The sequence below is a fragment of the Prionailurus bengalensis genome, chromosome E4, assembly GCF_016509475.1.
Source record: "Prionailurus bengalensis isolate Pbe53 chromosome E4, Fcat_Pben_1.1_paternal_pri, whole genome shotgun sequence".
Classification (NCBI taxonomy): Eukaryota; Metazoa; Chordata; class Mammalia; order Carnivora; family Felidae; genus Prionailurus; species Prionailurus bengalensis.
Window position 1 is genome coordinate 11,479,710 of NC_057360.1, and position 26,243 is coordinate 11,505,952.

Consider the following 26,243-nt stretch of genomic DNA (forward strand, 5'->3'; position numbering starts at 1 on the left):
GGGGGCGAGCGGTCGGCCTCCTGCCCCTTCCACCCCGCGGATGCGGACTGCCGCCCCGGGTGGGTCTGGCAAGTGTCCTGCTTGAGGCGGCTCAGGCCGCCCACAAGAAGCGCAGCAGGCAGTCAGGAGCCAGGGCTCGCGGGCCGGGCTGGCGCTGCAAGGAGAGGGACCGGCCGAAACTGCAACCGCAGTGGGAAGGAGCGCGCAGGGGGCGCCAGGTGCCGGAGCGGAGAGGCGGGGAGGAGCCAGGCAGAGTCCCCGACTCTCGGGCGTCCCCAAGTGACCTTCCCCCACTCCTCCAGGGCCTACGAGGGGTGGACCAGCAGCGGAGGGAGACCGGGAGCGTGCGACAGCGAGCAGGCGGGCGGGAGGGACTCGATCAGGACAGCTTGGACCGGGGTCCCCGGGCGTCTGCGGGCCGCCGGGCGACGCAGGTGCCCCGCGCCTCACTATGGCAGAGGAGGGCGTGCGTCCCACCGCGAGCGAGGAGGGGGCTGCGCAAGGCCGCCTGCGCGCGCGTCTTTTTCCCTCCGCCCCTCGCGCCCCAGGGCCCCAGCCCTCCCCGTTCGCGGCCGCGGCTCCTTTGTGCCGTCCCCGCGCCCGCCCCTTCGGGCCCTAGGCTCCGCCTCCTCCGCGCCCGCGATTGGCCAGCCGGGCCGCTAGTGGGCGGGGCCCCGGGCCGCCCCGGCGCGGTATATAGTAAAGGTAGGGCTCGCGCCCTGAGCCAATTTCTCGGCTCGTGGCGGGCGCGCGGAGGCCGCGCCGCGGTCCGTTTGTCCGTCCTTCCCTCTGACTGTCTCCTGCCCCCACTGCCTGTCTCTGCAGAGGTCACCGGAGGCGGGGGGCCGAGCACGCGCGCGGCCCCAGTGGCAGCGGGAGCGGCAGCTGCGGCTTCGCTGAGCCCCCGAACCCCCAAGGGCAAGAGGAGCGCGTGGCGGACCAAAGAGAGCCCGCGAGCGGCCGTGCGCCCACCAATAGGTGCGGGGCTCGGAGCCGCCCAGCCTGCGCGGCCCCTCCCTCCGCCCCCGCCGCCGCCTCCCCCTCCTCCCGCTCCTGCCTCTGCCCCTCCGGCGCGCGTCTGGCACTCGGAGAGCCGCAGCGGCAGCGGCGGGTGCAGCTTGCGGAGAGCCGGGCCGGGGCCGCCGACCAGCAGCCGGGGAGGACGCCGGGGCGCGCGCCGCACTCACCCACCCTCAGCCCCCGCGGCAGCCGCTGACCCGCCACCATGGCCCGCGGAAAAGCCAAGGAGGAGGGCAGCTGGAAGAAATTCATCTGGAACTCGGAGAAGAAGGAGTTTCTGGGCAGGACCGGCGGCAGCTGGTGTAAGTACGGCGTCCGCGGCTCTCCCCGCCACGGTGCCTTCCCCGGCCCGGGCGGCGCATCCCTGCGCAGGCTCTGCGGACCTTTCTCAGGTCTCGCGCCGCCCAGGGTGGAGCGGGGTCGGCGGCGGGCGCCGCTCCGGGCGCGCGGGCCTGGGCTTGTCATCCGGTGCGGAATGCGGGGCCCCCCAGGATGGGCGCGGGGGTGGGGGCGGGAGCGCGCGGGGCAGAAGGTTCTACGGATTGCCCCGGTCTTTTCTGGGTAATTTGCAATCTGTCCGAGCTTCGCGCGAGCCCTTCCCTCCTGGGAATGGTCAGGCCCTGGGAGACTAGGTTTGGCTGTCCCCGTAGTCAATGTCCCAAGTCCTAAAAATTGAGATTTGAGGCGGCGAGAGAACCTCACGATGGTAACCGGATCGGATGCAGGCGAGCTTGTGTGTTATAGCAGTTTTCTAGTCTAAATATGTACCTCAAAAGGCGCGGCGGGGGTGGGGCGGGGGGCGCAGAACCCATCCACATTGCAGTATTTCTTGGCTGTGCCCAGACTTTACCCCAGTGACCTCCCCTGGAGTCATTACAGCCCAGAAGTGGCCCAGGAAGCCCCGAAACAAGTCTGGATGTTTTCAATGTCTGCACACACAGATGCGGAATCAGTAGGTTGGGTTGATCACCGTGAAAGGTTAGTGTAAGAAATAAACGGCATAGAGAGAGGCAAATTCAGCCCACCTTACAAGATTTGGGGCAGCCTGTTGCTTGACTGGATGGACTTTTTTTTCTTTCTTTTTTTTTTTTTTTTGCCCCTCGTTGAAAATTAGATACCTTGTTTTCCGCCTCCCTCCACCGGAAGGGTGACATTTTTTTTTTAAAGGTCATTTTGAAGGGCAGAGTTGTAGGCAAATGCAGAAGAGTCGTGACTGCAGAAGGGAGAGAAGAAGGGAACTCCCCCCCCCCCCCTCCTGCATCACTGCCCCCTCCTTCTGGAGGATCATCATCATCACCACCACCACCACCACAGCTGCAGCCACTGAGGGTGCGCTGGCTAGGGGCTGATGCGGTGTTCCTGATTGGGAGGATCTGTGGCCATCACAGGAGAATGAGTCAGGGAAACCGTGCTTGGCTGACATTTTGAATTGGAAGAAGCTAGATGTATGATTTTTGCAAAGAAGAAAAAAAAAAAACGCAGCCTGTCGTGGGTCTCTCTTGGCTGAAAAGCAAAGGGTTAATAATGCATCACACTTCAAGGTTAGTCAAGGTGAAACCGCATTCCAAGGTATTACAAGGAAGCAGCATAGGTATTCTGAGTCATGGTAGACGTAGGTCTTTAAAGTGAGGGCCTTTAGCTTGTGTTTTTTATTTTATTTTATCTTGGAGGAGGCTGTGTTCTTCAGTGGGATTATTGCCATGGTTTCTCTGGCACAAAGATAGCTCACTGTTTTCTCAACATGGAAGGGAAAACCTGAAGAACTCGGGGTGTGTGGGGGGTGACCAGCTCCCTGCCAGGGCGATCTAGCCGTTCCTCACTTGAGCGAGGCCTCGGGGGTGCACTGCGGAATGGGGCCCCCTTCTCCCCGCCGCACTGGTGGCTCCAGCCCTGGCAGGTGGACCCCAGCCTTGTCGTGGGTCAGGGGCTGCCTGGGACTCCGGGCATATTGTGAAATTTGTTTGCCCCTCTTGTAAAATAGATTTCTTTCCTCATTCCAGTTCCAGAATAATATTTGCTTTAGAAGGTAAGGCAGGATGGGCAGACTTGTTCTTTAAGCTGACATTTAATGGGGCAGCACCTCCCATGTGTGAGAGAAAATGGGTGCACACGCGTGTGTGTATTAATTTTGGCGTCTCGACCCCACGTCCAGCAAGGGGCCAAGACACTGATTTATGAATGCAGGCGCCGGGATTCCTGTCTCTGCCCGTCTCATCTTAGCTTCTGTTTTCCAAGGTACAGGTGCCGGGCTAAAAATTCAGTTTGGGTTTTGCACCCGCTTGTCTCTTCTTTGGCAACGTAAGACACGACAGACCCTCTCGTAGCAGCGACAGTGGTGGCAGTCGCTGTCCCCTGTGGACAAAATGCTACCTTTCCAGCACTGGGCCCAACATGGATGCCCTTGGGACGAGGGCAGGGCGCCCTTGGCTCGGCTTTGCTTATAGGTAGATTTTCACCAAGATGGACGCAGGAGCCTTGCCTGTCACCTGCTGGAGAAGTGGCAGCATGCAAATCACCTGCGGTTTCCACCTTTTCATTAAGTTAATGCAGGCATTGGTAGGTTTTTATTGTGTTTACCGCTGGGCCCAGATGCCAGTCTCCTTTTGCCCGTGACCCTTTGAAGGGTACTCATTCTTTTTCTAACTGGGAAATCTCTGCGTGACTTGTATTTTTTTTTTTTTTTTAAAGACACATTGCTTAAGAGGGGAAAATGCCTGTAAAACTTACCTTCTGTGTCACCCTGGCCAGTTGGTACAATCTGTCTAGCTTTTCTTTTCGAGCAGCCCCTGGTCACCTGCGTGCTGGTGAGCCCCCCCCCGCATAGGCCCCCCCAGACGTTCACGTTCCTCTAACCAGGTGACCTTGGTTCACAGCCGTAACTGGGGCTGTGACATCTTGGAGCAAAAGAGAAAAATCCCTCGCTTCTCTCAGGGTATGCTGTGGAAAAGAAGGGAAAGGCTGGATCTTCGTCAGCTTCGTCAGCGTGCCTGCAAAAGGGCTAATTTTCCCGGGGCTCTGTTTGTATTTTCAGCTGCAGCCACAATTGAGGTACCTTCTTAAGGAAGTCATTAGAGTTAGGTGTGTGGAGTCCGAGGAATGAACATTAAAAATGGCTCCAGTTGTTGGGAGAGCTAAGTGGAGTTAAGCTAAGAGCACCGAGGCGAGGTGGGGGGGGGCCACAGAAAAGGCGGCTGCAACAGCTCCTTGCTGACCCTGTGATACCAGCTCTCGCACCTCTTAGGAGCGCGTTCGCTGGAAAATTTTCCAGATCTCTTGACGTCACAGCCTTACCATTTGCCTACTGCTGCTTGGATACAGAATGCAGCACTTAACCCTTGTCCTGCCGGGAGGCAGTGATTGAGCCGGGCAGCTGTGGCTCCGGATCATATAGTCTTTCCGCTTTTCTTACCTTGTGCTTGTGGCCTGGCCTTTTTCCCTTTTTTCCTTCTTTTTTCCTTCTTTTTTTTTTTTTTCCTGATAGAGGAGAAAAAGGGTAACGATTAAACACCTTGGTCTTAGGTGCGTTTGGCTTGGATTGTTTTACTAACGCTCCAGCATGATTTTCCCGAACCATGTACTTGCTGGTTGGAAGGCTGGGCTTTGAAATGCAGGTCAAGGGCAACGCGGCTACCTCCTGTGACAGTGTGCCCACTCTTTCCCTCCGTCCCTCCGCCTCTTCTTTTCTACGAGGCTTTTGTTCTGTTTTGTTCTGGACTTTTGCCCGAGGACCCCAGCATTCACCGCCTGAGATCTGGAGGTTTTGAGAAGTAACCCGAGGCTCCTTCGCGCAGTCCTGTTTCAGACTCCGTAACCTTCCGGTTCGCCTGCTCCCATTCCTGCGTTCAAGGCGAGTCGTTGGCCGGCTCGGGGCTGCTGGGCGATGCCTAGTACAGCCTGTTACTATGTGGCTAATCGGGGAGATAATCCTCGTAAACCAGTAACTGATAGCCTCGTTCCCGTCTGTGGGCTTCGTGCTGTTTTGCTTCTTGTGTTTTTGCTTTTGCAGCCAGCTCAGCCCGTGTCCTGCTGTCCTGCTAGCTGTGGGAAAAAGAAAATGCAGCTCGTCGAGCCAGTCAGTATTCCGGGTCCAGGCAGAATATGGAATAAAAATATGCTTGCCGTTTTTACTACAGGGTTTTTCCTTTTTTTCCCCCTCCTCCTTGTTTGGCGCCCCTGAAGGAAAACACAGTGTGTTTAGTCCGTCATACGCATCAAGAGGTGGGGAGACAGAAAAGCGCAGAAGAGCTTCATGCGGTTTCTCGGCATTCGTTGCCCCTTCCCAGCAGAAAAACTTGCAGGCGTTCGAATGTTTGGAGAAGCCGCAGAGCCTGCATTGTAGTTTCAAAATGTCAAGGGATAAGCGAGGAAAGAAAACCTACGTCTCTAAGGGAGTATAGTGTCATATTTGAGATGCATTGCATAAGCACACAGACATGGCCCTAGATTTTATTGGTGATCTTCATGAACAGTTTTTTATTGAGGCAGAAAGATTATTTCCTGTAAATAATCTTAGTTCTAGCAGAACATTCCTCTTACCCTTACCTACCCCCAACACACACACACACACACACACACACACACACTGTAACGGAGGGCTGCCTGTCTCTGTTTTTACCCCACCATGGTTGGGGGGGGGGTAGTATGGTCCACTCTCTGGATCAGTGTCAGAAAAGGAAACTCCAAAGACAGGCTGGAGGGGAAGGCAGGAAGGAAGTCCCTTCATCTCCGAGGTTAGCCTTTCGTTCTGCGGGTGTGACTGTCTCACAGCCTTCTGTTTCTGTCTGTCCTCCTTGCAGTTAAGATCCTTCTGTTCTACGTGATCTTTTATGGCTGCCTGGCTGGCATCTTCATCGGAACCATCCAAGTGATGCTGCTTACCATCAGCGAGTTCCAGCCCACATACCAGGACCGGGTGGCCCCCCCAGGTAACGCGAATACGTTCAGCTCTTCCACGGGAAAGACGGGTGCCACATTTTCACGCAAGAAAACATTTTTCTGAAAATTGTCTGTTAAGGCGCTGGTAGACCGAGCCTGGTTTGATAGGAAAACGCAGAACTGCTCAGTGTTGTGGCCAGGCCTCCTGCCCGCATTGCAGACACAGCTCCGGGGCTCCCCCGCGTCTTCCCAGCTCTGCAGTGAGGGGTGAAGAGCCTCCCCCCGCCCGCCCCCAAGCCTGCACCCTCCCCAGCTGCGGGACTCCCGATGAGGCCGCGACCTCCCCCACTGCCCAGCAGGTCAGTTAGTGGGGTCACTACAGGGCCCTTCAGGCTCAGGCGCATTTTTCACTTTCTTGAGGGGACTGCGACTCCGATAAATCCTTTAAAAAAAAAAAAATCAGTTCCTGTTTAGCAAGACGAAGTTAGTTTTAGGGATGATGCGAAGCTCGGAAGTGGCCAGTTACCCAGAGGGACAGGAGCCATGGCTTCAGGAGTCCATTCTCCCACCTGCTGTTGACTTAGCTTGACCTTGAACGACAACACACCCTCCTCTCACTTCTCCGTGTTTGTACCTGCTTGTTCAGTAGGAGTCTTACTGCTTGGCTGTCTAGACCCACTTTGCAGTTTCACTGTCTCCTTTAGCTGTGACCTGGGAGCTGTGCACAGCCGTCACCACGCCCTGGGGAGACCTACTGCCCGTATGCCTGATGCTGGCAGGAAGACCAGACAGGAGGGCGACCACAAACCCGACCGTGCTCACTGGCTCTTCTCAAATTCATTGTCGGGAGGACCCAGAGACAGGAAATGTTGCGCAGTTTCCGGGTTCTTGCGTTATAAGTGACCTTGAGGCTGCCACTGGGGGGGGGGGGGGGTGGCGATGACGTGTCCCCTCTCCATTTTCCCTGGCAAGTGTTTAGTAACAGCTGCATTAGGTGACAGTCTGGAGGCCGTCTTCATGGCCCTGAGCAGCCGTGGTCAAGTGTGGGAAGTTTGTTGCAAACTTCTTGTGCCCATCTCCTTCTTGGGGTGTGAAGGACTCCAAGGAAGATCTCCAGAACACGGAGGTGGCCAGCACCAAGTCAAATAGTCGTCCACTATTAGAAAACCGTAGACATGGCCAGATAAATCTAGATCTAGGGGATTTTGGAAGCAGGAGGAAAAAAACCAATCGTGTAAGTGATATAAAACAACTTTAACCTGCTTGAAAATCCACAATTTCCAGCAACTGTTTCCCAAAATCGGTAGGTGAGTGGAAAGGCTGAAGCAGAAGCGCTGGTGTGTGCAGAGAAATGTAGGATCTTTACAGGTTGTATGCCGGCTTTTGGGACAGGAAGGCATGGCATGTCCCCTCCTGGTGGGATTTTTATGGTAGCATTAGCAAGCGTCATATAAATTTGTGCAGACCCTTACTTTTCTTTTATTTTTGTAAGCCCTTGGAAAGTGGTTCTTTGATTACGATGCTACTTTATAATTGTTCTCCAACTGAAAGCTGCAGGTTGACTCCAAAGCCAAGCATTTAATTTCCTAGCCTTAAAAAAAAAAAACGCTCCTTGTCTGTATAAACCGTGGGGAGTCAGCCTCCTAATAAAAGTAAACCTTTTCTTCACGTTCTGTGCAGAAAGGGTGATTTCACTTTCAAAAAGAAAAGGCTCAAAGTGCCAGACCTTTTAAGCGGGGACCTGCCAGTGACCTTGCCTCGCAGATCTGGTGAGGTGCTCGGTCCTTGCTCTCTTTCCCCACCTCCCTCCCCCTCCTCCAGCCCCTTCCTAAAAGGCACGTTCTTCGTCCCTATATTTAGTGTCCTCAGCAGTCGGGCTGACCTGACAGGCCGTCGCTTCTCCAGAGCACTGCTGGTGTCTCATTGTGGAAATATGCGTTCCCGTTCTTTGGCCCGAGTCATAGGAAAAGTGCTTCCTCGGCTCCCCTTCTTCCCTGACCTGCTGCCGGGGCCCTTTATCTTCGTAATTTCTTTTTTTCCTCATCCACCACTTTGCCAGGAGTGTCTAGGCCCAGCCGCTTTTACCCTCACCTTCCCGAGGGACATGATGCTCGTTCGAAAATGATAGTGGCCTTGGAGCAGGGAGGCCAGGTGGGCAGAGCCCTTGGTGGTGAGAAGTGCATCCCGGGACCGTCGTGCGTGCTCCGAGGGGACCCCAACGGGACCCTCCCCCTGGCATCTGTCGGAGCGGAGCTCAAGAATTTGTTTCTGACAGGCTGTTCCTTCGGTCTGCAGACCGAACACGCTGCGGAAGAATGCCCCGGCGATCTTTCGGCTTCAGTGTTGGTAGCTCCAAGCTTCCGTTATCGTGAAAGTTGTAGATTTCACGAACCCCGCATGCTTAAGTCAAACGAAGCTAGTGAGTGGGAAAGACTTGGTACATCACTTAAAAGTTTACGGACTTATCGATGCTATTATTAGCTGTGTCGGAGGCAGGAGCACAGAGCCGGCCTGACTCACTCTTGAGCGTGAGCACGCCTCGCTACCTTGTAACTAGATCTCGTCTAAGTAACACGTGCGGTCCTGGCCCGATGAAAGGGTGATGAAAGGGTGGCGATCGTGCGGGACATTTGGGTTTGACTGTAATGTTGGCTAAGCTGATAGGCCGAACGTGAAAGTCTCAGAGGGGGGACCAAGGTACAGAATGGAGGTGAAATTTAAGGAGAAAAAAGGATAGCGTGCTATTTCTGGGCCTGAGCGATGGTGGCCCTTCGTGCCTGGGACCCTCCTTACAGAGTCGTCGTGTTGCTCTGGGATAATGGAACGGGTCGCCCCACAGCCTGGAGGACACACAGGGAGAGCTTCAGCTGCCATACGAGGTTGAAATACACCGAATTGTTCTGTGAGTCAGAAATGGTCGATTATTGGCCATTTGACATCGCTTGACCTAAATACGAGAGCAGCCTCAAGTTCATAAGCCACGGCACAGGTTTCCACTGTCAAGCTGACCTGAGAAGGAAAAGCAGGAACTTTGAAGGTGGACACAGTCCCCACCATTCCGTGCCCTACTTCATCTCACTGAGCCTCAGTTGTCTCATCTGTAAAATGGGACTCCTGTGTGAGGATTTAATAAGTGTGTGTAAAGTGAATGGGACCTTCTAGTGGCCAGCCTCGTGGCATGAAACAAAGGGTAGTTATTAGCAGCCACTTCTGTTCTTGCACTGGAGGCGGCGGTTTCCTTTCAGGTACTGAGTTCCGTATTTCTAGACTGAGCTCTGGGTGACCCCTCAGGGATGCTTTGTCCACACTGGTTTCACGAAGTGAACAGCATCTTGGCTCTCCACGAAAAGCGTTTGGGAGAAATTGGATTAGGAAACCTGCTGAAAGGTTTTTTTAAGTAAATCGAAGTGACCTTGTATTTGTTCTGTACTCCAGCCGCTCCCTTCAAAATACCCACGCTGGCCGGGTCGGCCCTGCCATGCTTTTCTCCCTGGGAGACCCTCTCGGGAAGTCCCCGCCGGTGGCTGGTGGCATCCCCTCACTGTGTTCCCTGCCAGACCTGGAGAGGACGGGGCCTGCACCTGCCCACGCTCCCAACCCCGGTCCCCCATGTGGTCCCCCACGTGACCCCCACGCCCCTTGCTGCCTGCCGGGGGGCGCTATCCTGGAAGAGTCCCCTCCTCCACCCGCCCGCCCCGCCCCTCCCCCAGCTCCGCTCCCGGAGTCACAGGGGAATGAAGTGCAGGTCACGGTCTGGGGAGATTCCCAGCCGCCCTGCTTCCTGGTAAGCAGGTGTGTGTTCCTGTTCTTCCTCTCCAGCTCGTGGGGACGGCTTTTCTTTTTGTTTTGAAGTGGAGATAGGGGATGCCGAAAGAACTATTAACAGGTGCCACGGTACCCAGAATGGGTGGGAGAGAGCGGGGGGGGGGGGGGTGCAGCCCAGGCCACACTGGCACCCCCTGCAGTTGTGATTTCGTTTGGACCGTGAGAGGGAACAGGGCGCTGTAGTGCAGATCGCAGCATAATGAAGCAGAATTCTTTTTTTTTTTTTTTTTAACTTTTTTTTTTTTTTTAATTTTTTTTTTCAACGTTTATTTATTTTTGGGACAGAGAGAGACAGAGCATGAACGGGGGAGGGGCAGAGAGAGAGGGAGGCACAGAATCGGAAACAGGCTCCAGGCTCTGAGCCATCAGCCCAGAGCCCGACGCGGGGCTCGAACTCCCGGACCGCGAGATCGTGACCTGGCTGAAGTCGGACGCTTAACCGACTGCGCCACCCAGGCGCCCCAACATTTATTTATTTTTGAGACAGAGAGAGACGGAGCATGAACGGGGGGAGGGCCAGAGAGAGAGGGAGACACAGAATCTGAAGCAGGCTCCAGGCTCTGAGCTGTCAGCACAGAGCCTGATGCGGGGCTCGAACTCACGGACCGTGAGATCGTGACCTGAGCGAAGTCGGACGCTCAACCGACTGAGCCACCCAGGCGCCCCATGAAGCAGAATTCTTGAGGAATCATGACATCAAGTCTGCTTATTTTTCTCAAACTCCGAATTTCAAGGGGGAGAATTGGAAACACGTGGCTTCCTTATACTTTGGGTGAATTGCTGTTTCAAAGTGCCAATAGAGTGGCTTTAAAGTCTGTGTGTCTGTCTGTCTGTTGCTGTTTCCATCAGATCCTCTTGAGTTGTAATCTGGGAGCCGACACGATAAATGTACGAGGCTCCCCCGGCCTGGCCGCCTCTCACGTTCTCCCTCCTTCTCTCCTCCCTCCCTCAGAGGGATCCTGCCAACTTGCCCCCAGAGTTTGGGGCTCTTGATGAGCTGGCATTGGTGGCAGTTGAGATTTCCAGAAGCTACTGACCGGACCCCTAGTTTGGGCACAGTTTGGGTTTAGGGCGGCAAACTCCAGACTCTCGTTCTTCAGAGTGTCCCTGCCTCACTGTTTGGCCTCAGCAGCCCGCCTGCCTGTGCCCTTCTTCGTTTCTAAAGGCCAAGATACAACTAATAAGTGAGCTCTTGGGTACACAGGACGCCTGACGATTAACTTAAAAATGTTCTTGGAGCCACAGAAAGATGAGCCTCACTCTGGGTGCCCATTTTAGACAAGTGAGCAGAGCGGAGACCTCTGACAAACAGGACCAGGCAACAAATTCCGTGGGGGGATAACGGGGGAAAAATGCTGAATCCGTGCCATTTCATGTAGAGCTTTTGTGCCGGGCGCACCCTGTTGCGGAAGGGGCACCAGCCTCACGGTGCCTGCGGTGACATCGGATGGGCTGGGCTGCTCAGGGCGTTTATTCTAGTAATCTCGCGACCCCAGGGCCCATCCCACACAGGCCGCGAGAGAAGTTGGGGAGACGAAGGCGAGCGTAGGGATGTCTGTCATCTACGGGCTTCCGATCGGCAAAGCGTGTCCTTTCCCACGTGCATGCATGAATGGACATCATCAGATACGTTGGATCTCTTACTTCAGGTCATTGGCCACTTGGCGAACGTTACGTTTCGTATCTAGACGAGTCAAATCTGCTACATACGCTTGTTCTTCAGCTCGGTCTTCAACAGAAAAGCTTAATGGAAAATAGTAGGGTTTGGCTATTTGTTTACGTTTTGTCTGTGTATATTTTCCCATTATAAAAGGTGGTATCTTTTATTAGGAACAAGCACAATTATGAGCTATAAAATATCAAAGACAGGTCCCTATGAAATTAGTCGTGCTTCCAAGGTCCCCTGAACTAAATAATGCTCTCTCTGTTCACCTGAAAGTGAACATAGGACCGTAGGTAAGAGTCTGATGATAAAGGGTGATTCCAGAAGTGCAGGAGGGCCTTCCACCAAAGCGTGTGGCATTTAGCTTAGACGGGAGGAGAGCTTTCCTCACGCCAGGCGTTGCTGGACATCCAGGCGGGCTCTGGAGAAAATCCAACAATTCTTCTTTAAAAGACTTTTCAAAGGGAGCAAATTCTCTGGCCTCTGGGAGGGTGTTGATGTGACTGTGGCTGACCCCAGGTCGTAGTCAAAAGCTGAGCCTACGTAGAAGGCAGAAGGCGAGGCCAAGGCTGCTAGTTTCCAGAAAGCACAGAGGCACCTTTTTTCCTGTGCCCTCCCTGAATTTTGTTAGGTAAATCGATACTTACCTTGCAGACATTAAAAAAAAAAAAAAAAAAAAAAATCAAATGTTGAAGGGGGAAGATGGTGTGTGTGCATGTGTGCGTATGGATACATGTCCAGATTCTGTACAACATCGTACCCCCAGTTTTTTAAAATTCCAAATCACTCATCAGCTTGGAATGTGCAGGAGATAAATGGTATGCACAAACCGTGTGCACGGCTACATTTGTGTTTCTTTGCCTTGTGTGCCCTCATTAGTCACCATGGGTGCCCTCCTGGAGGTTTCTGTGGAAAATGATGCCTATTTAGAGTTCTCGGTCTGGTGACTGTGGGGTGTATTAAATGACTGGTCCAGGCAGCTGTGCTTCCGGATTCACTGGAATAATGGTTCACAAGGCTACAATGGCCATATTCTAGTTTAAATGCTTCAAACTCACAAGTTAGATTGAGGAATTCATAAACTTGCTACATTATAAACCTACTTGGAAACAAAAATAATTCTTACTGGAAAGCCTTTCTCTTCTCGTTTCTTTGACTTGCTAGTCCCCCCCCCCCCCCCCCCCACCTCCGGCTATGAACACCTACTAAAGCCAAAAACTGAATGTTCTCCCGATTTGTTGCTCAAGAGATGGGGAACCAACGAAAGGCAAGTGTAGCTCCGGAAAGCAACTGCAAAGCCAAAGAGTAGTTGTTGTTTTAACTCCCAACTCTTATGTAAAGTTAACGTGCTCATTAAAAAACCAAATATGAAAATTTCACGTAGGCAAGTTATTCTTTTCAGTCCTTCTAGGTGGCTTTGTCACATAATAAGCAAAATGTAGTTTAAGGCAAACGGCCCCATCAGGGCAAAGCCGTATAAAACTCAGCATGGTCAATGTCAATTCAAGTTCAGAACACTGGCGAGGCAAAAGGTTGTATCTGTTTCCTGGAATATCATTTGAGACCACAAGCCAGTGATTGGGTGTTCTGCTATCTTTGGCCTCTGGGAGTTACCACTGGAAACAAAGCTCATCCTTGTCTAAAGTTCTAACAACCTGAAGGAGTGGCCAGCGTGGAGTAAAGTATCCAGTCTAGTGTGAACACAACTAATGAGGATACCGTTTGGCAAGGTGGGATTCACGTGGCCCTTGGAGGGTGTCCGCGAAATCTTTGGACTCCAAATAACGAAGTTGCCAAATTCGATCGCATTTCTTTCTTTTTTTTTCCCATGAGTCTGATAATGTAAAGTGAAGGATTTAAAGGGTTTCGATACCAGGTCAAGGGTCTTTTCATTTGTCTCTTGTATGGATCTAATCGCTGTAGAGAAATTACTTTTGAATAGCGGAATTTTCCTGATGGTTTGGAGAAGATCCCATCAGAGACCTCTCCTAATTAAGATCACCCAGAACAGAATAGGCGAGGGGATTGATGTCCGAGAGATTCCAGGAAAAGAACTTCTCAGGCCAGAAAGCTCTGGATGAAGAAAAGGGGAGGCGCAGAGCTGGTGGGGGATGGAGTGAGACCTTGCCCAGCCTCGGAGGTGGGGCGGGGGGTGTGAGAGCAGACACTTGATCGTGCCCCCACTTGACTGTATGTGCTCCACAGACGAGGGGTTAGAGAGAGGAACTCCTCGCCTGATCCAAATCACGGATGCTTCTTTTCTGGAAGCGACCTTTAGATCAGAAGTTGGGTATCTTAAAACTTAGGGTGGTTACACCTTCGAGATCCTTCGGAAACTCCAAAGGGAGACTTTAGCCTACAAAAGACAGGAAGGCATGGCTGAGCTGCCTGGGGTCGGTCTGTCACTGCTGGCCTCCCTCTCCCCCAAGGCTGTGGTATCCCTTCACGTGGAAAGGACAGGGCGCAGTGACTTTGGCTCAAGGTCTGATCCAGCTGGGCACGTCACAGGATTGTAAGACCCTGTGCTTAACTATTTTACCTCTTGGTTTCTCGGCCTCACAGTCGCCGATTTTTCACGCGTTTTCGAGCGGTGTCTCTCACACGGTAACTAACGCACAGGCTCCGTGGGGCTTAGATGTGAGCCACACTTTACCGAAGGGTTCGAGCTCTTGGGAGGAAGTTGGTAGGATTCCGTTACGTGATATTCACGATTTCTCCTTGGCCCTGTCTAGAGACACACGAGGCCAGGTGCGTACAGCTTTGCTGGGCCCGCGATGCCCCTGGGTGTGCAGTAATAATGTCCGCCGTTGCCGCAAATTCGACGCTTAACCACAGAGGTGCTTGCTGATGGGAATCACTGGTGTTTGTCTCTGGCTGAGCGTGAACTTCGCCTTGGCCATCGGTCCCAGGCTCCTGAAAGATGCACTTACTAGCTGTGCCCATTTGCTCGTAAGATCCCGGAGCACTGAGTCAGGACGGCTGATGCTTTGGGGTCTCACGCGCATCACCCGGCCTCTTCGAATGGCGGAGACCTTGGACTTGGCAGCACGAGGGCGTGAGAAGCGCTCTGCGTAAAGCTGCCGTCTGTCCCCGCGGTCCTTCTGCCTCTGGGAGATCCGAGGAGCATGTCACCCAGTCCCAGAGATGGCACCTTGCCCTGTGACTGGCCCCGGGAAGGGGGGCCGCAGAAGGGGACGGGACAGCCGGCGCTGGACGCCCCTCGTGATTAAGTCTTGCCGTGTACTGTCAGTGTGCCCTTCGAGGTTCACCTTCCTCCTTTAAAGCCCCCGAGTGAGACTCTCCAGATCTCTGCCGGGCTCACTGACCACCTGTCAGCATTTTGAGTTTTGCCTCGTCAGCCGCTCTGCCGAGGGACCGCGGCCGGCACCGTTGTCCCTTATCGCTCAGCCGGCGGCCCCTTCCCCACCACCACCTTCCCGAAGGTTAGGGGGGAGCCTGCCTTCTTTCTGATAACTGATCTCCTCTTCGCCCTTCTCTCTGCCCCGTCTCCTGCCTTCTCCCCAAGCCTGGAAACGCCGTGTACCCTGCACGTGCAGATGTTGGTTTCTGCTCGCACTCCCGCCCCCGTCACACGCTGCCCCTGACGTGGATGTCAGCAGACCTGTGGGACGCGGGACAGAGGGGAAGGCTTGTGCCTCTGTCTTCTGGCTGCCGGGCTGTCCCGGGGCCTCAAGGGGTCGGTGCCCAGCAGGCCGCATTCTCTGCCGACTGCGGGGTTATTCCAGGAAAACACCCTGTCCTCCGGGGTTCTGGTGAACCTCTGGCCTTGGGCCTAACCCTGCACTTCTATGAGTCCAGGCTAGTCCCCTCCATCGAAAGGTCCGGTTTCTAAGTCCAACCAGGAATGCTCCCCCTCCCCGGCCTTGCGCATTTTAGTGGGGCGTCCGTCCTACTGACCATACTCTCTCAGGCATGAGATCCCAGCGGAAGCTTCCACTCACATTTTATTTTATTTTATTTTATTTTATTTTATTTTATTTTATTTTATTTTAATTTTTGCAGGTATGTGCCATTTAAAAACCATTTTTTTAATGTTTATTTATTTTTGAGACAGAGCATGAGCAGGGAGAGGGGCAGAGAGAGAGGGAGACACAGAATCCGAAGCAGGCTCCAGGCTCCGAGCTGTCAGCACAGAGCCTGACTCGGGGCTCGAACTCACGAGCCGTGAGATCGTGACCTGAGCCGAAGTCGGACGCTCAACCGGCTGAGCCACCCGGGCGCCCCTTCTGCCACTTTTTATCATATTGTCTCTTTGTGCTACAGATGGGGTCACAGCTTAATGTAGGAAAAGGTGGATTTAAATCGCGCTAGTCATGCAAACATTTTTCTGGGGTTTGCAAGAACCTAAAAAAATATATTTTCAATTGGAGCATTCGCTGTTTACTTTTAACTGATGGCTGTTGGGTGAGCAAATCCCGATACTTTTCCTTGGACTCTTCTCCGTCGCTGTTGTCAGCTCTCCACCCCCCTGGATTCTTCAGGTCCCGCGTTGTCCTCTCTGAGCTGATTGCTCGTGTCACTTATCAAGTCATTGGTCTCGGGCAGCCCCACACGTTTCCCGTCTTCATCCATAGTTTTCCCATTCTTCTAGGGAAGTGCAGGCATGGAAGAACTTGCCCCGAGCTGCGCCTCCCCCGGTATTTAAGCATTTCTGAAGCTCAGAGCCACCCTTAGTCACTAGAAACAATAGCAGCCGTCGAGCCCAGCCCCTGCCTGTCCTCCCGCCTGGCAGATGGTGCTGCTAAATAGTTCCTGTTCTCTCATCTTCGTCGTGCCTGCGTCACGATCACCACTCTCCGGTTCTAACTCCCCAGAGCCACGGTTCTCAAACCAAGAGGCTTAAGGATCCTTCAGGCTCGTTCGCGCAGAGGTTGTGACTTGGCAGGTCTGGCGTGGAGCCTGCGGGGCTGCAGGTTTGGCCAGCCCCCGGGGTGACGTGAGGTGGCACGTTGGGGGTGTTGTGCCCAACACAAAGAGGGTGGGTCTGGGGTCTGGAGCCAGGATTAGAATAGGATTGTCAGGTTTAGCAAACAAAATACGGGACACCCAATTAAATTTGGTCATCAGGTAAACCACGAGTCGATTTTTATAGAAGTGTGTCCTAAATATTACATGGGACATAACTTTTTTTTTTAACGTTCGTTTTGAGAGAGGGAGAGCTCACGCGCATGTATGTGCACACATGTGAGTGGGGGAGGGGCTGGGAGAGGGAGAGTCCCAAGCAGCCTCCTCACTGACAAAAAAGGGCTCAGTCCCACGAACTGGAGATGATGAACTGAGCTGACATTAAGAGCCCGTCCCTTAGCTGACCGAGCCACCCTGGTGCCCCGTGGGACATACTTCTATAAAAGTCAGTTGATGGTTTATCTGAAATTCAAATTTAACCAGGCATCTTGCATTTTATCTGGTGATGCGATTGTGCTAGAAAGCAGTGGATTGAAGGGCGCCCAGGTGGCTCAGTCAGTTGAGTGTCTGACTTTGGATTCCGACTCAGGTCATGATCGTGGCTTCGACCCTTGCATCGGGCTCCTTGCTGACAGTGCAGAGCCTGCTTCAGATTCTCTCTTCTTCTCTCCCTCAAAATAAACTTTAAAAAAAAAAAAAAGGCAGTGGATTGAGTCACCACCCATCGCCCCTGTCTATAGTGCTGTGTAGTATTATTCAAATACCTATCTAGGAAGTCTTGTGATGGCAGAGGCTTTTGAAAATTAAAGACTAAAAGGTTGGTTAAGGGGCACCTGGGTGGCTCAGTCGGTTAAGCGTCCGACTTCGGTTCAGGTCATGATCTCACGGTCTGTGAGTTCGAGCCCCACAAAGGGCTCTGTGCTGACAGCTCAGAGCCTGGAGCCTGCTTCGGATTCTGTGTCTCCTCTCTCTGCCCCTCCCGTTCGCGCGCGCGCTCTCTCTCTCTCTCTCAAAAATAAACATTTAAAAAAAGTTTTTAAATAAATGGTTAAAAGAGTGAAAATCCAGGGAGGGTAATTATACTTCGAATTTTTACCACTGGCCCTTGACTTGCTCAGAATACCCACTTGCTTTTGGAAGGGAAAGCAAGGATGGCAACTGCACGTAAATGCCAAGTTGGTCCAGTTTGGGTTAAAAGATGCACAGAAATACTCCGTTGAGTAGTCTGGAGTCTTGTAGAGTTTGGGGTGGTCATCTGTTCCTTACAAGAAGGAGTCAAAGACCTCTGTGCTCAAAGGCTTGCTCGCGGTCAGGGAAACGAGCTTCCTGCTTGAGCTGGGTATGTGTCTTGTTGACCACGAGCATGTGGGACTGTTGGCCACATAAGGATTCTGGAGTGCTGCATACACACATCGAAATCCTGGTTCCACCTCCTCTCTGTGACCTTGGGCCAGGCGCTTAGCCTTTCCGTGCAGTAAGTGTTTTCATTCATAAAATGGAGATAATGCCTATGAGGGAGTGTTGCCGAGGAAGTAAAATGATCTAGGATAGCAAGACGCCGTCACTGGTACTCAGGTACTTAATCTAAGCGCCACAGAAGTGATTTTACAAGAGAGGCAAGAATTTAACCTGTTCTTTTTAGCAGGTGCGATGAGTGAAGGATGGTTCGCACGTTGTGAACCTGCTTTGGGTTATCTTGGCTGACTGCCTTCTTACTAACAGTTTTCTGTGTTTTTCTACCTGGTCTAGGATTAACACAGATTCCTCAGATCCAAAAGACTGAAATTTCCTTTCGCCCGAACGACCCCAAGAGCTATGAGGCATATGTGCTCAACATAGTTAGGTTCCTGGAGAAGTACAAAGATTCAGCCCAGAAGGATGAAATGATTTTTGAAGATTGTGGCAGTAAGTAGCCTCATCTTGGACGTTTGGGGTTGGTTCATTCTTACTTCCCATTTCTATTTGTTATCTAACAATCGCAAGATCGACTCTTGAAGTCATTCAGTGATGGAACCCCGGCCATATTGAGAGGACACTGTTTTCTTTTTTTTTTTCTTTCTTTGTTTTTTTTTTTGTTTGTTTGTTTTAAAGCGAGAAGACTTTATGGTTTAGGCTTGGATGCAATGGAGAAACAATGTAGCTTCAAGTATTACGATTATCAGCATTTGAAAAGCATCTTATTTTGAAAACACCCCAGGCACCCCTCCGACTCACAGACCACAATTACAGTTACGGTTCTCTTACACCCATTGATTTCGAGAGGCACGATTGTTTATATTTCAGATTTCTGCCTCGGCCCCCAGGGCCTTCTCTTGCGATGGCTCTTTGACATAATTGGCCGTAACTACACTGATACGGATAGAGGATGATGTCTGGCCCGGGTAGAGGCCTTCCTAGACCCTGCTGGGGGTGGCTGGTGCAGTACGTCTCCGGTAGCCGAGCATTTGGATGAGGAAATGACCGATGAATGGCGAAGGGTGGCTCTTGGTTTCATTAAGCCACTGGCCGGAATACACCGCCTGGCGTGTGCATTATCCAGCCGTGTTTTCGTACCCACTTAGACGGGATGTCCGTCTGAGTTACGAGGTGGTGCCTGTCCTTCCTGTCCTGCCAACACCAGCTCCTTAGGGGGCGAACTGTCACGTTAAGCCATCCGGAAGAGAGTAATTTAAAAGAAATATTTTCACTACCTTTTTCCTTAGGACCGAAAGGGGGTTTTCGTCTCACTTTGCGGTAACTCATAAAGGCCTGTATGTTCAAAGGCCTGTATGAAAGATCATTAGGGTGAATCACTTCACTGGAGGCGGACTGAGTTGAGGCACTTGACTGTTTGAAGGGAAAAGAGTTAACTTGTGACCTTAGAAATACATACAAATTTTGGCGTTTGCATCGGTTTCCCGTAGGATGCTTTTGTACTAACTCTGAATCCTCTATTTCGTGCGCTCTCTCTCTGGCTTTGTTACGGGCTGTGAATAAAAAATACTGCATTACAATTTCTCAGCTGAACAAACGCCAGGAAGAAGTCCCAGCTTGAACAAGCAAACATTGAAAAAAAAAAAAAAAATGTGTCTTTAAACCTTGAACAGTGGCGAAAAGGAAGAAAAGAATTCTTTCCTTACCGTTTAACCTGCTAATTAGGGGCACGGACAGCGGCTTAGCCGTGGCCGGGCAGCTGTGACCAGAAGCCTCCCAGTTCTGAAAATTACTGATGCTCCTTTTCATTTGTGCTCTAATTGTAATGTCCCTGTTCATGAGCTCAGTGATGTTGACCTGTGTCAGTGAGGCTGACGGGTGATCGGGTTTCCTTTCAGTCTCCTCACTAGCTGAGTCACCCGTTATTTAAAGGAAGAGACACATGGCCACGGACCACACATCACATCAAAGCCCCGTGAAGCCGTGACGCGGGGGCATTTACCAGCAATTACTTTGGGTAAAAGACGTTTCCCGTGTCCGTGAGACCAGAGGTGGTCTGCTGGGAATCCGCGCCTTCATTCAGGCCGAGCACTAAATGCAGACCGGCCCGGTCTTGATGGGTCTTGGTGACCAGGAGGGACCCTCTCCGCTTCCTTTCTCGGGGGCGCCGAGGGAGTTGTTCGTATGTTGTAAGCACGGTGTTTGCGTTTTCAGATGTGCCCAGCGAAATCAAGGAACGGGGAGAATTCAACAACGAACGGGGAGAGCGGAAAGTGTGCAGGTTCAAGCTCGAGTGGTTGGGAAATTGCTCCGGAATAAACGATGAGACTTACGGCTACAAAGAGGGCAAACCGTGTGTCCTCATAAAGCTCAACCGAGTTCTGGGCTTCAAACCTAAGGCAAGTAATGTTTGAAGTCATAGAACTTGAGCCGTTTTCATTTGGGCAGAGCATCTAATAGGCGTGAGGAGAGCATAGAAAGAAGGGCTAGTCTCCTCAGTGGTGACTTTTCTTTTCTTTTCTCTTTCTCTTTCTCTTTCTCTTTCTCTTTCTCTCTTTCTCTCTTTCTCTCTTTCTCTCTTTCTCTCTTTCTCTCTTTTTCTCTCTCTCTCTTTCCCTTCCTTCCTTCCTTCCTTCCATCCTTTTTATTTCTTTTTTTGGGGGGGGTGGGTACTGAATGAGATTTCCCTGCAAAACCAGAAGCTGGACACCATTCAGGCTGAACTCTGATAACCGTGGTGTTGGCCTTGGATACTGTTGCAGCTTCGAGTGGGTAAACGGGACTTGAGGCCACTGAAAAATGGCACCTTGCCATCGTTCGCCGTTAGGTGGGGCGATAGTTGACTCTTTAAAAGAAGGGAAAGTGTATTGGTGTTATCTCTGCTCTTCTAAAACTGGTTCTTTCACTCTGTCCTTCAGGTCAGGGGGAATAGAGCTGCGCTCTTCCCTTCGGTGAGGCTGCTTCCCGTAGCTCTCCCGCATCCTCCCTCGGGATGGCACTGCCCTTCCATGCAGGGTTCTCAATTGTTAATATTTAAGAAAAATTTGGTTTTAAGTTTACTTATTTTTGAGACAGAACGCGAGCGGGCGGAGGGGCAGAGAGCGAGGGAGAGAGAGCCAAGCAGGCTCCACGCTGGCAGCCTGGAGCCTGATGTGGGGCTCAAACTCCCAAACCGTGAGATCGTGACCTGAGCCGAGACCAGGAGTCGGGTGCTTAACCGACTGAGCCCCCCCAGGCGCCCCGAGTTTTTAATTCTGATAGGAATTGACTGCGGGGTGCTGAGTGACATGAGCAAACCTGACTTCATTTCCGGACCCTGGCTCTCTCGTTCGTTTGCTTTCTGTTCTATGCCATTACTTTGTGGCCACGATGCTTGCTGCTCCCGAGTCGTATTTACAAAAAGAAAACCGAGGCCGAGATGAGAAGTTCTAACTGAACCGAGTGGGGCGCCTCAAACTCCTTTACCGCTTCCGGAGGGTGTGTGGGATGGACGGTTGCCCGGCTGGCCGACGCGACGGCCTTGCCGCCACGGAAGCTGGCGCACCTCGCTCCCGACGGAACTTCAGTCTTCTTTGTACTGGAGTTAGGATGTGATGGAGGAGAGATGGTGAGAAGCGTCCCGTCACACTTCCGGCTGGGGTGCGTCCGCCAGGGAGCTCTTCGCCTAGCCCAACCGGCTGTTCCGCCACGAACGGGATTGGTGCGGTGGCCCGAGGGGAAGACGCCTCTTTCTGTCCTGTCCTGTTTGTCTCTGGTCTCCACCCGCTGCCACCCTCTAATTCATCACCCCTTTTTGTCGTTAGGAATTCTTCTTGTCAGAGGGTGCGGTACCCCAGGGTGTCCTCGAGGTGCCTGTTGCCTCGCCCTCAGAGGGATACGTTCTGGCACCTTCTTTATCAACGAGCGTTTTCTCTTCCTGTCTTTAACGGTCGTGGTGGTGCTGGCCCAAAGGTCCGAGGGAGTCCGATCTAGATGGTCGGTTTCTCGTGTTCTACAACAAAGAGCAGCAAAAACAGTAGTTCTCTAGTGATTCGCAGAATTGCCCCTTTTGTCTTCGGTCAGGCTGTGTTTGTGTTACGTCTCCTGTCGAGACTCCCGTCCTGACCTGGTGGAGCAAGCGGGTGGCTGTCTTCGGGGAACGATGCTCATCACGCCTCTCCTGAGGTGGCTTGGGGCCGGGGCTGTAGGAGGGAGCGCTCTAGACGGTTCCTCACGGCAGGGATGTTCAGAGTGTACTCTGGGCCCCTTCAGGGGGTTCGCGCCTTCACAAGACCCTTCACGCGGGGCCCAGCTGCCTTTACCCGTTTTCATACAGGACTTGACAGAAAGAGTTGGAAATGCTCCTTAAATGGCAGCGCGTCTCCCGGAGAGTCAAGGGGAAAAACAAAAACCGAAAAAAAAAACCAAAAAAAACACCTGCTTGAGGGAACCGGGTGGCGTGATTTATTCACGGGGTAGGAGGAAAGCCCAAGTTTCATCAAAACAAACGTCAACCAACCTTTCCGTCCAATTATTACGACCTTCTTAATGAGGAATATTAGTGCCGGGTTGGCCTTTATTTTCCAGCGTCCTTGAGGAACGCTCGTCACCCTGGGTTACGCTGGGAGTTCCGCGTGGCGCCGGGCCGCGTCGCAGCCTCGCTGTGGCGTCGCGGAACGCGGGCACGGACTTGTGTTTTGCGCTTTGTTACCGGAGTTGACTCTTCGTGCCCCGTGGGTGCCCGTTTGTGCTCCAGGCCCCCTTGGGTTTTTCAGAAGTCGTGGGAACCGATTCACAGACTCGTTGACCGGCGTGGGTTTGTATTTTTAGCCTCCCAAGAATGAGTCGTCGGAGGCGTACCCAGTGATGAAGTATAATCCCTACGTCCTGCCCGTCCAGTGCACCGGCAAGGTAAGGGGGCGCCTAGTTACCAGAGCGGGGGTGGGAGGGGAGACCGGGTGGGACCGTCGTCCGTTAGAGGTGCAGCTTGGACGGGGGAAGCGAGGCCTGTCGCTTCCGGGCATGGGCCTCGATCGAGCCATAGCGGCGCGGGGTAGAATGTCTGAGAGAAAGCGGTAACAAGACTTCGACCGTACGTGGGTTTCTCCACGAGAACAAGAAACCGAATTACCGGGGTCGAATCAGCCGGAATCTTGGTCTACGGGACCGAGAGGTGAACCAGCCCACACGGGGCCTCTCTGGCCCCCGTGGCGTGTGGCACGTTCGAGGCCGGCTTTTTGTTTCGTTTCGTTTCGGACGGTTTCCCATTAAAAAAATGTGTTTTGGGCTTTTCTGGAAAAAAACAACGAAAGCTGTAACAGCGCGTGCTCCCTTTAGACCTGAAAATAGGCTCCTGCCGGATGGATCGCTTACAGAGAGGGCAGACTGAGGAAGGGGGGTGTCTGGGAACAGCCCCATTTTATGGCCACACCGAGAAAGCAGATGGACGCCAAGAGAGTGGGAGGCGGTTACCGAGCCCCTCGGGGAGGAGACCCCTGAAGCGCCATCCACTGGGCGACCACCGGTGGCTTTCTGACTCTCGGTGGCAGGTCCCTTTCTCGGGGTGCGGGTTCTGGAGACCTGCTCGGTTGGCCTGTGCCGCGGTTCCCTCCCTTGCGCCGCGAGAATTTGCGACCTTTTTTTTGCGACCGCTCCGGCGGCTGCCAGGGAGCAGGCCGTGCGCGCGGCCTCCGCGAGGCGGCCGCGTCCTCGGTGGCTGAGGTTCCCCCGCCTCCCGGGGAGGCTGGGGCAGGCGCTTCGGGACGGCGAGTGGCCCCGGGGCGGCAGTTGGCGCGCCGCTCCGTGGGATCCCGCGTCGCGGCCGCGACCGGCGGCCCGGGCCGCGAGCCGTTACGACCTGTGCCCCTCTGGTTTGCAGCGAGACGAAGACAAGGACAGAGTCGGGAACGTGGAGTACTTCGGCCTGGGCGGCTACGCCGGCTTCCCCCTGCAGTACTACCCCTACTACGGCAAGCTGCTGCAGCCCAAGTACCTGCAGCCGCTGCTGGCCGTGCAGTTCACCAACCTGACCATGGACACTGAGATCCGCATCGAGTGCAAGGCGTTCGGTGAGAACATCGGGTACAGCGAGAAGGACCGTTTCCAGGGACGCTTTGATGTAAAGATTGAAGTTAAGAGCTGATCGCGAGCACAGATCCTTCCCACTAGCCATTTAAAACAGTTAAAGATACAAAAACAAACACCTACTAGTCTTGAATAAACTGTCATACGTATGGGACCTACACTTAATCTCTCTGCTTTACACTAGCTTTCTGCATTTAATAGGTTAGAATGTAAATTTAAAGTGTAGCAATAGCAACAAAATATTTATTCTACTGTAAATGACAAAAGGAGAATAAAAATTGAGCCTTGGGACGTGCCCATTTTTACTGTAAATTATGATTCCATTACTGACCCGTAGTAAGCAGTGTTTCTGGCCCCCTAAGTATTGCCGCCTCGTGTGTTTGATTTCGTGTACGGTACCATAGGTGCACCTGGTCGTTTTTCAAGCCATGTTTTCTCGTATCTGTTTTCTACTTTCTGTGAGCGAGGTTTGCCGTCCACGGTGTAAATACTCAACGGGAATAAAACTGGCATGGTACTTTTTTTTTCTTTGTTCTTTGGGGTTTGGCTCTTTCGGAGGCAGCGGCCCATCGGTGAGCATTTTTAACACACTCCATACATAGTCTCTCTCCCTGTGGTGTCGGGTCTTTTTCTTTCTTTGTGTTCTGTTTCTGTTTTCCTGGGGCTGGGGGTGGGGGGGGGGGCTGTCGTGGGGGAACTGCCCTTGAAATTTTAAGTGACGCTACAGAAAACACGAAACGGTGATGGGTTGTGTCGTGCTTTGTCCCGAATGCCGTCTTGCCGTTCTCCCCTTGTCCTCCAGTGTGTTCTGAAGCCGCGTATGAGACCTGGATCGCCTGTCGCTTTGGCAAAGTGACAGGACTCATTCATTCGCTTTGGACATTTTCTCTTTCCTTTTTTCCTTTCTCTGGAGGCATCACACGCTGGTGCTGTGTCTTTATGAATGTTTTAACCATTTTCATGGTGGAAGAATTTTATATTTATGCAGTTGTACAATTTTATTTTTTTCTGCAAGAAAAAGTGTAATGTATGAAATAAACCAAAGTCACTTGTTTGAAAATAAATCTTTATTTTGGACTTTATAAAAAGCAATGCAGTACCCCATAGACCGGTGTTAAATGTTGTCTACAGTGCAAAATCCATGTTCAAACATCTATAATAATCGCCAGGAGTACAGTGTTGATCTTGTATTCAGTCAGGTTAAAACAATGGACAATAAAAGAATGAACACGTTCCTCCTGTGCCTGATTCGGTCTTGTCTGACTGCCCCAGCCTGTGACTTCTTTGCTTCCTCTACTGCTAGTTATCCAGGATCCTGAAGAAGTACTGAACCTGAAAGACAAAGACACGTGAACGCGTTCGTTAGTTCGCACGGGAATTCTGCCCCCGCGTGGCCGGCCGGAGGCCAGAGCGGACGAGAGCACGCCCCTCCCCAGAGCGACAGGCTCATCGGAGGCCGAGACTCCAGCTCTTAGTTCAGAGCTGGACGCTCAGAGGTACCTTACGGTGTTAACTTCGCCTAGTTTCGGAGATGCAAATTTTTGGTTCCTGCCGGTGTCTCCCTAGGTTTGTCTGTTTAAAAAAAGAGTCTGCGGTGCAGTTGAAAAACGGAGGTTGGGCTTGAGGTTCAGTAAATGAAGGTTCACGCCTCGCTTTCTGGTTCGTGGTTTGGCCTGTGTTCTCATTCGGCCATACTTAAAAATTCGCCGTGGCGTGAAAGGAGGCAAAAGTGAGCTTTCTGAAAAACAGCCTCCAGGTAGAACTGAGCCGGAGGCTCAGGATCACTTAACCTGGCACGGGCAATACGCACACTGAAATCATGGCATCGTACTCCTGAGAACGAGAGCCTCTGGCCAAGCCCGGGAGGCCCTGAGAAATGCCTCTGGCGTGGAGCGGGGGTGCCCTTCGGTCCCGCTCCCGTGTCACGACAGACCCAGAGGCCCCGGCCCCTTACGTGACAGCAGGGGTGCTTCAGAAAGAGCGGTGAGAGCTCACACGCCCCCCTTGCTGCCTCGCGGTCGTGGTTACCACCCTGCCGATCTGCTTGGTTAGCCTTTAAGGATAATACCCGGGGCTTTGCTGGTTCTAGACCAGCCAACGGTTTAATGGCAGCTTCATACCAGAGGAGCACGGATTCCTCTTAAAAACCGCAGAGGGCACCGTGGCAACCGGCACCGCAGCTCGGCCACAGTTTTCAGGAGCCTCATTCACAAGTGAGGCGATCCAGCAACGTCCGCAAACAGCGTGCCCGCGTAGAGCTGGTTTCGCGGAATGTCCCCCCCCCGCCACGCTCCTAGAAATAGAAGGGGTCGCTCCTAGAACAGCAGAGGGCCCATCTCGCTGGAACAACTCCTCTCCCAGGGAGCCCGTCGGTCGTAAACGAGACGTTTATAAACAGGAAGGGGGGTGGGGTGAGGTCTGGGGAAAGGAGTATACACACGGGGGACAGGGGTCTGCG

The 26,243-nt window shown here is 52.8% G+C and overlaps 2 protein-coding genes across 3 annotated transcripts in view; one reads left to right on the forward strand and one right to left on the reverse strand.

The window, feature by feature from the left end:
- The first annotated feature begins 723 nt into the window (after nt 1-723).
- ATP1B1 (ATPase Na+/K+ transporting subunit beta 1) lies at nt 724-25,020 on the forward strand. Its single transcript, XM_043568423.1, has 6 exons — nt 724-1,322; nt 5,817-5,945; nt 18,059-18,214; nt 19,937-20,121; nt 22,532-22,612; nt 23,580-25,020. The coding sequence occupies exons 1-6, from the start codon at nt 1,226-1,228 to the stop codon at nt 23,841-23,843; spliced, it is 912 nt and encodes a 303-aa protein (XP_043424358.1). The 5' UTR covers nt 724-1,225; the 3' UTR covers nt 23,844-25,020.
- The window catches only part of NME7 (NME/NM23 family member 7), a 262,618-nt gene continuing 261,209 nt past the window's right edge, over nt 24,835-26,243 (reverse strand). For both annotated transcript variants that reach the window (XM_043568420.1, XM_043568422.1), the window contains one exon: nt 24,835-25,117. In XM_043568420.1, the coding sequence (XP_043424355.1) occupies nt 25,085-25,117 (33 nt within the window). In that variant the 3' untranslated portion in view covers nt 24,835-25,084. The remainder of the gene's footprint in view (nt 25,118-26,243) is intronic.

Coding starts and splice junctions, on each gene's coding strand:
- ATP1B1 (XM_043568423.1), top strand. CDS start 1,226: ATGGCCCGCGGAAAAGCCAAGGAGGAGGGCAGCTGGAAGAAATTCATC. Junction 18,215..19,936: donor GATTTTTGAAGATTGTGGCA/GTAAGTAGCCTC, acceptor TTGCGTTTTCAG/ATGTGCCCAGCGAAATCAAG. Junction 20,122..22,531: donor TTCTGGGCTTCAAACCTAAG/GCAAGTAATGTT, acceptor TTGTATTTTTAG/CCTCCCAAGAATGAGTCGTC.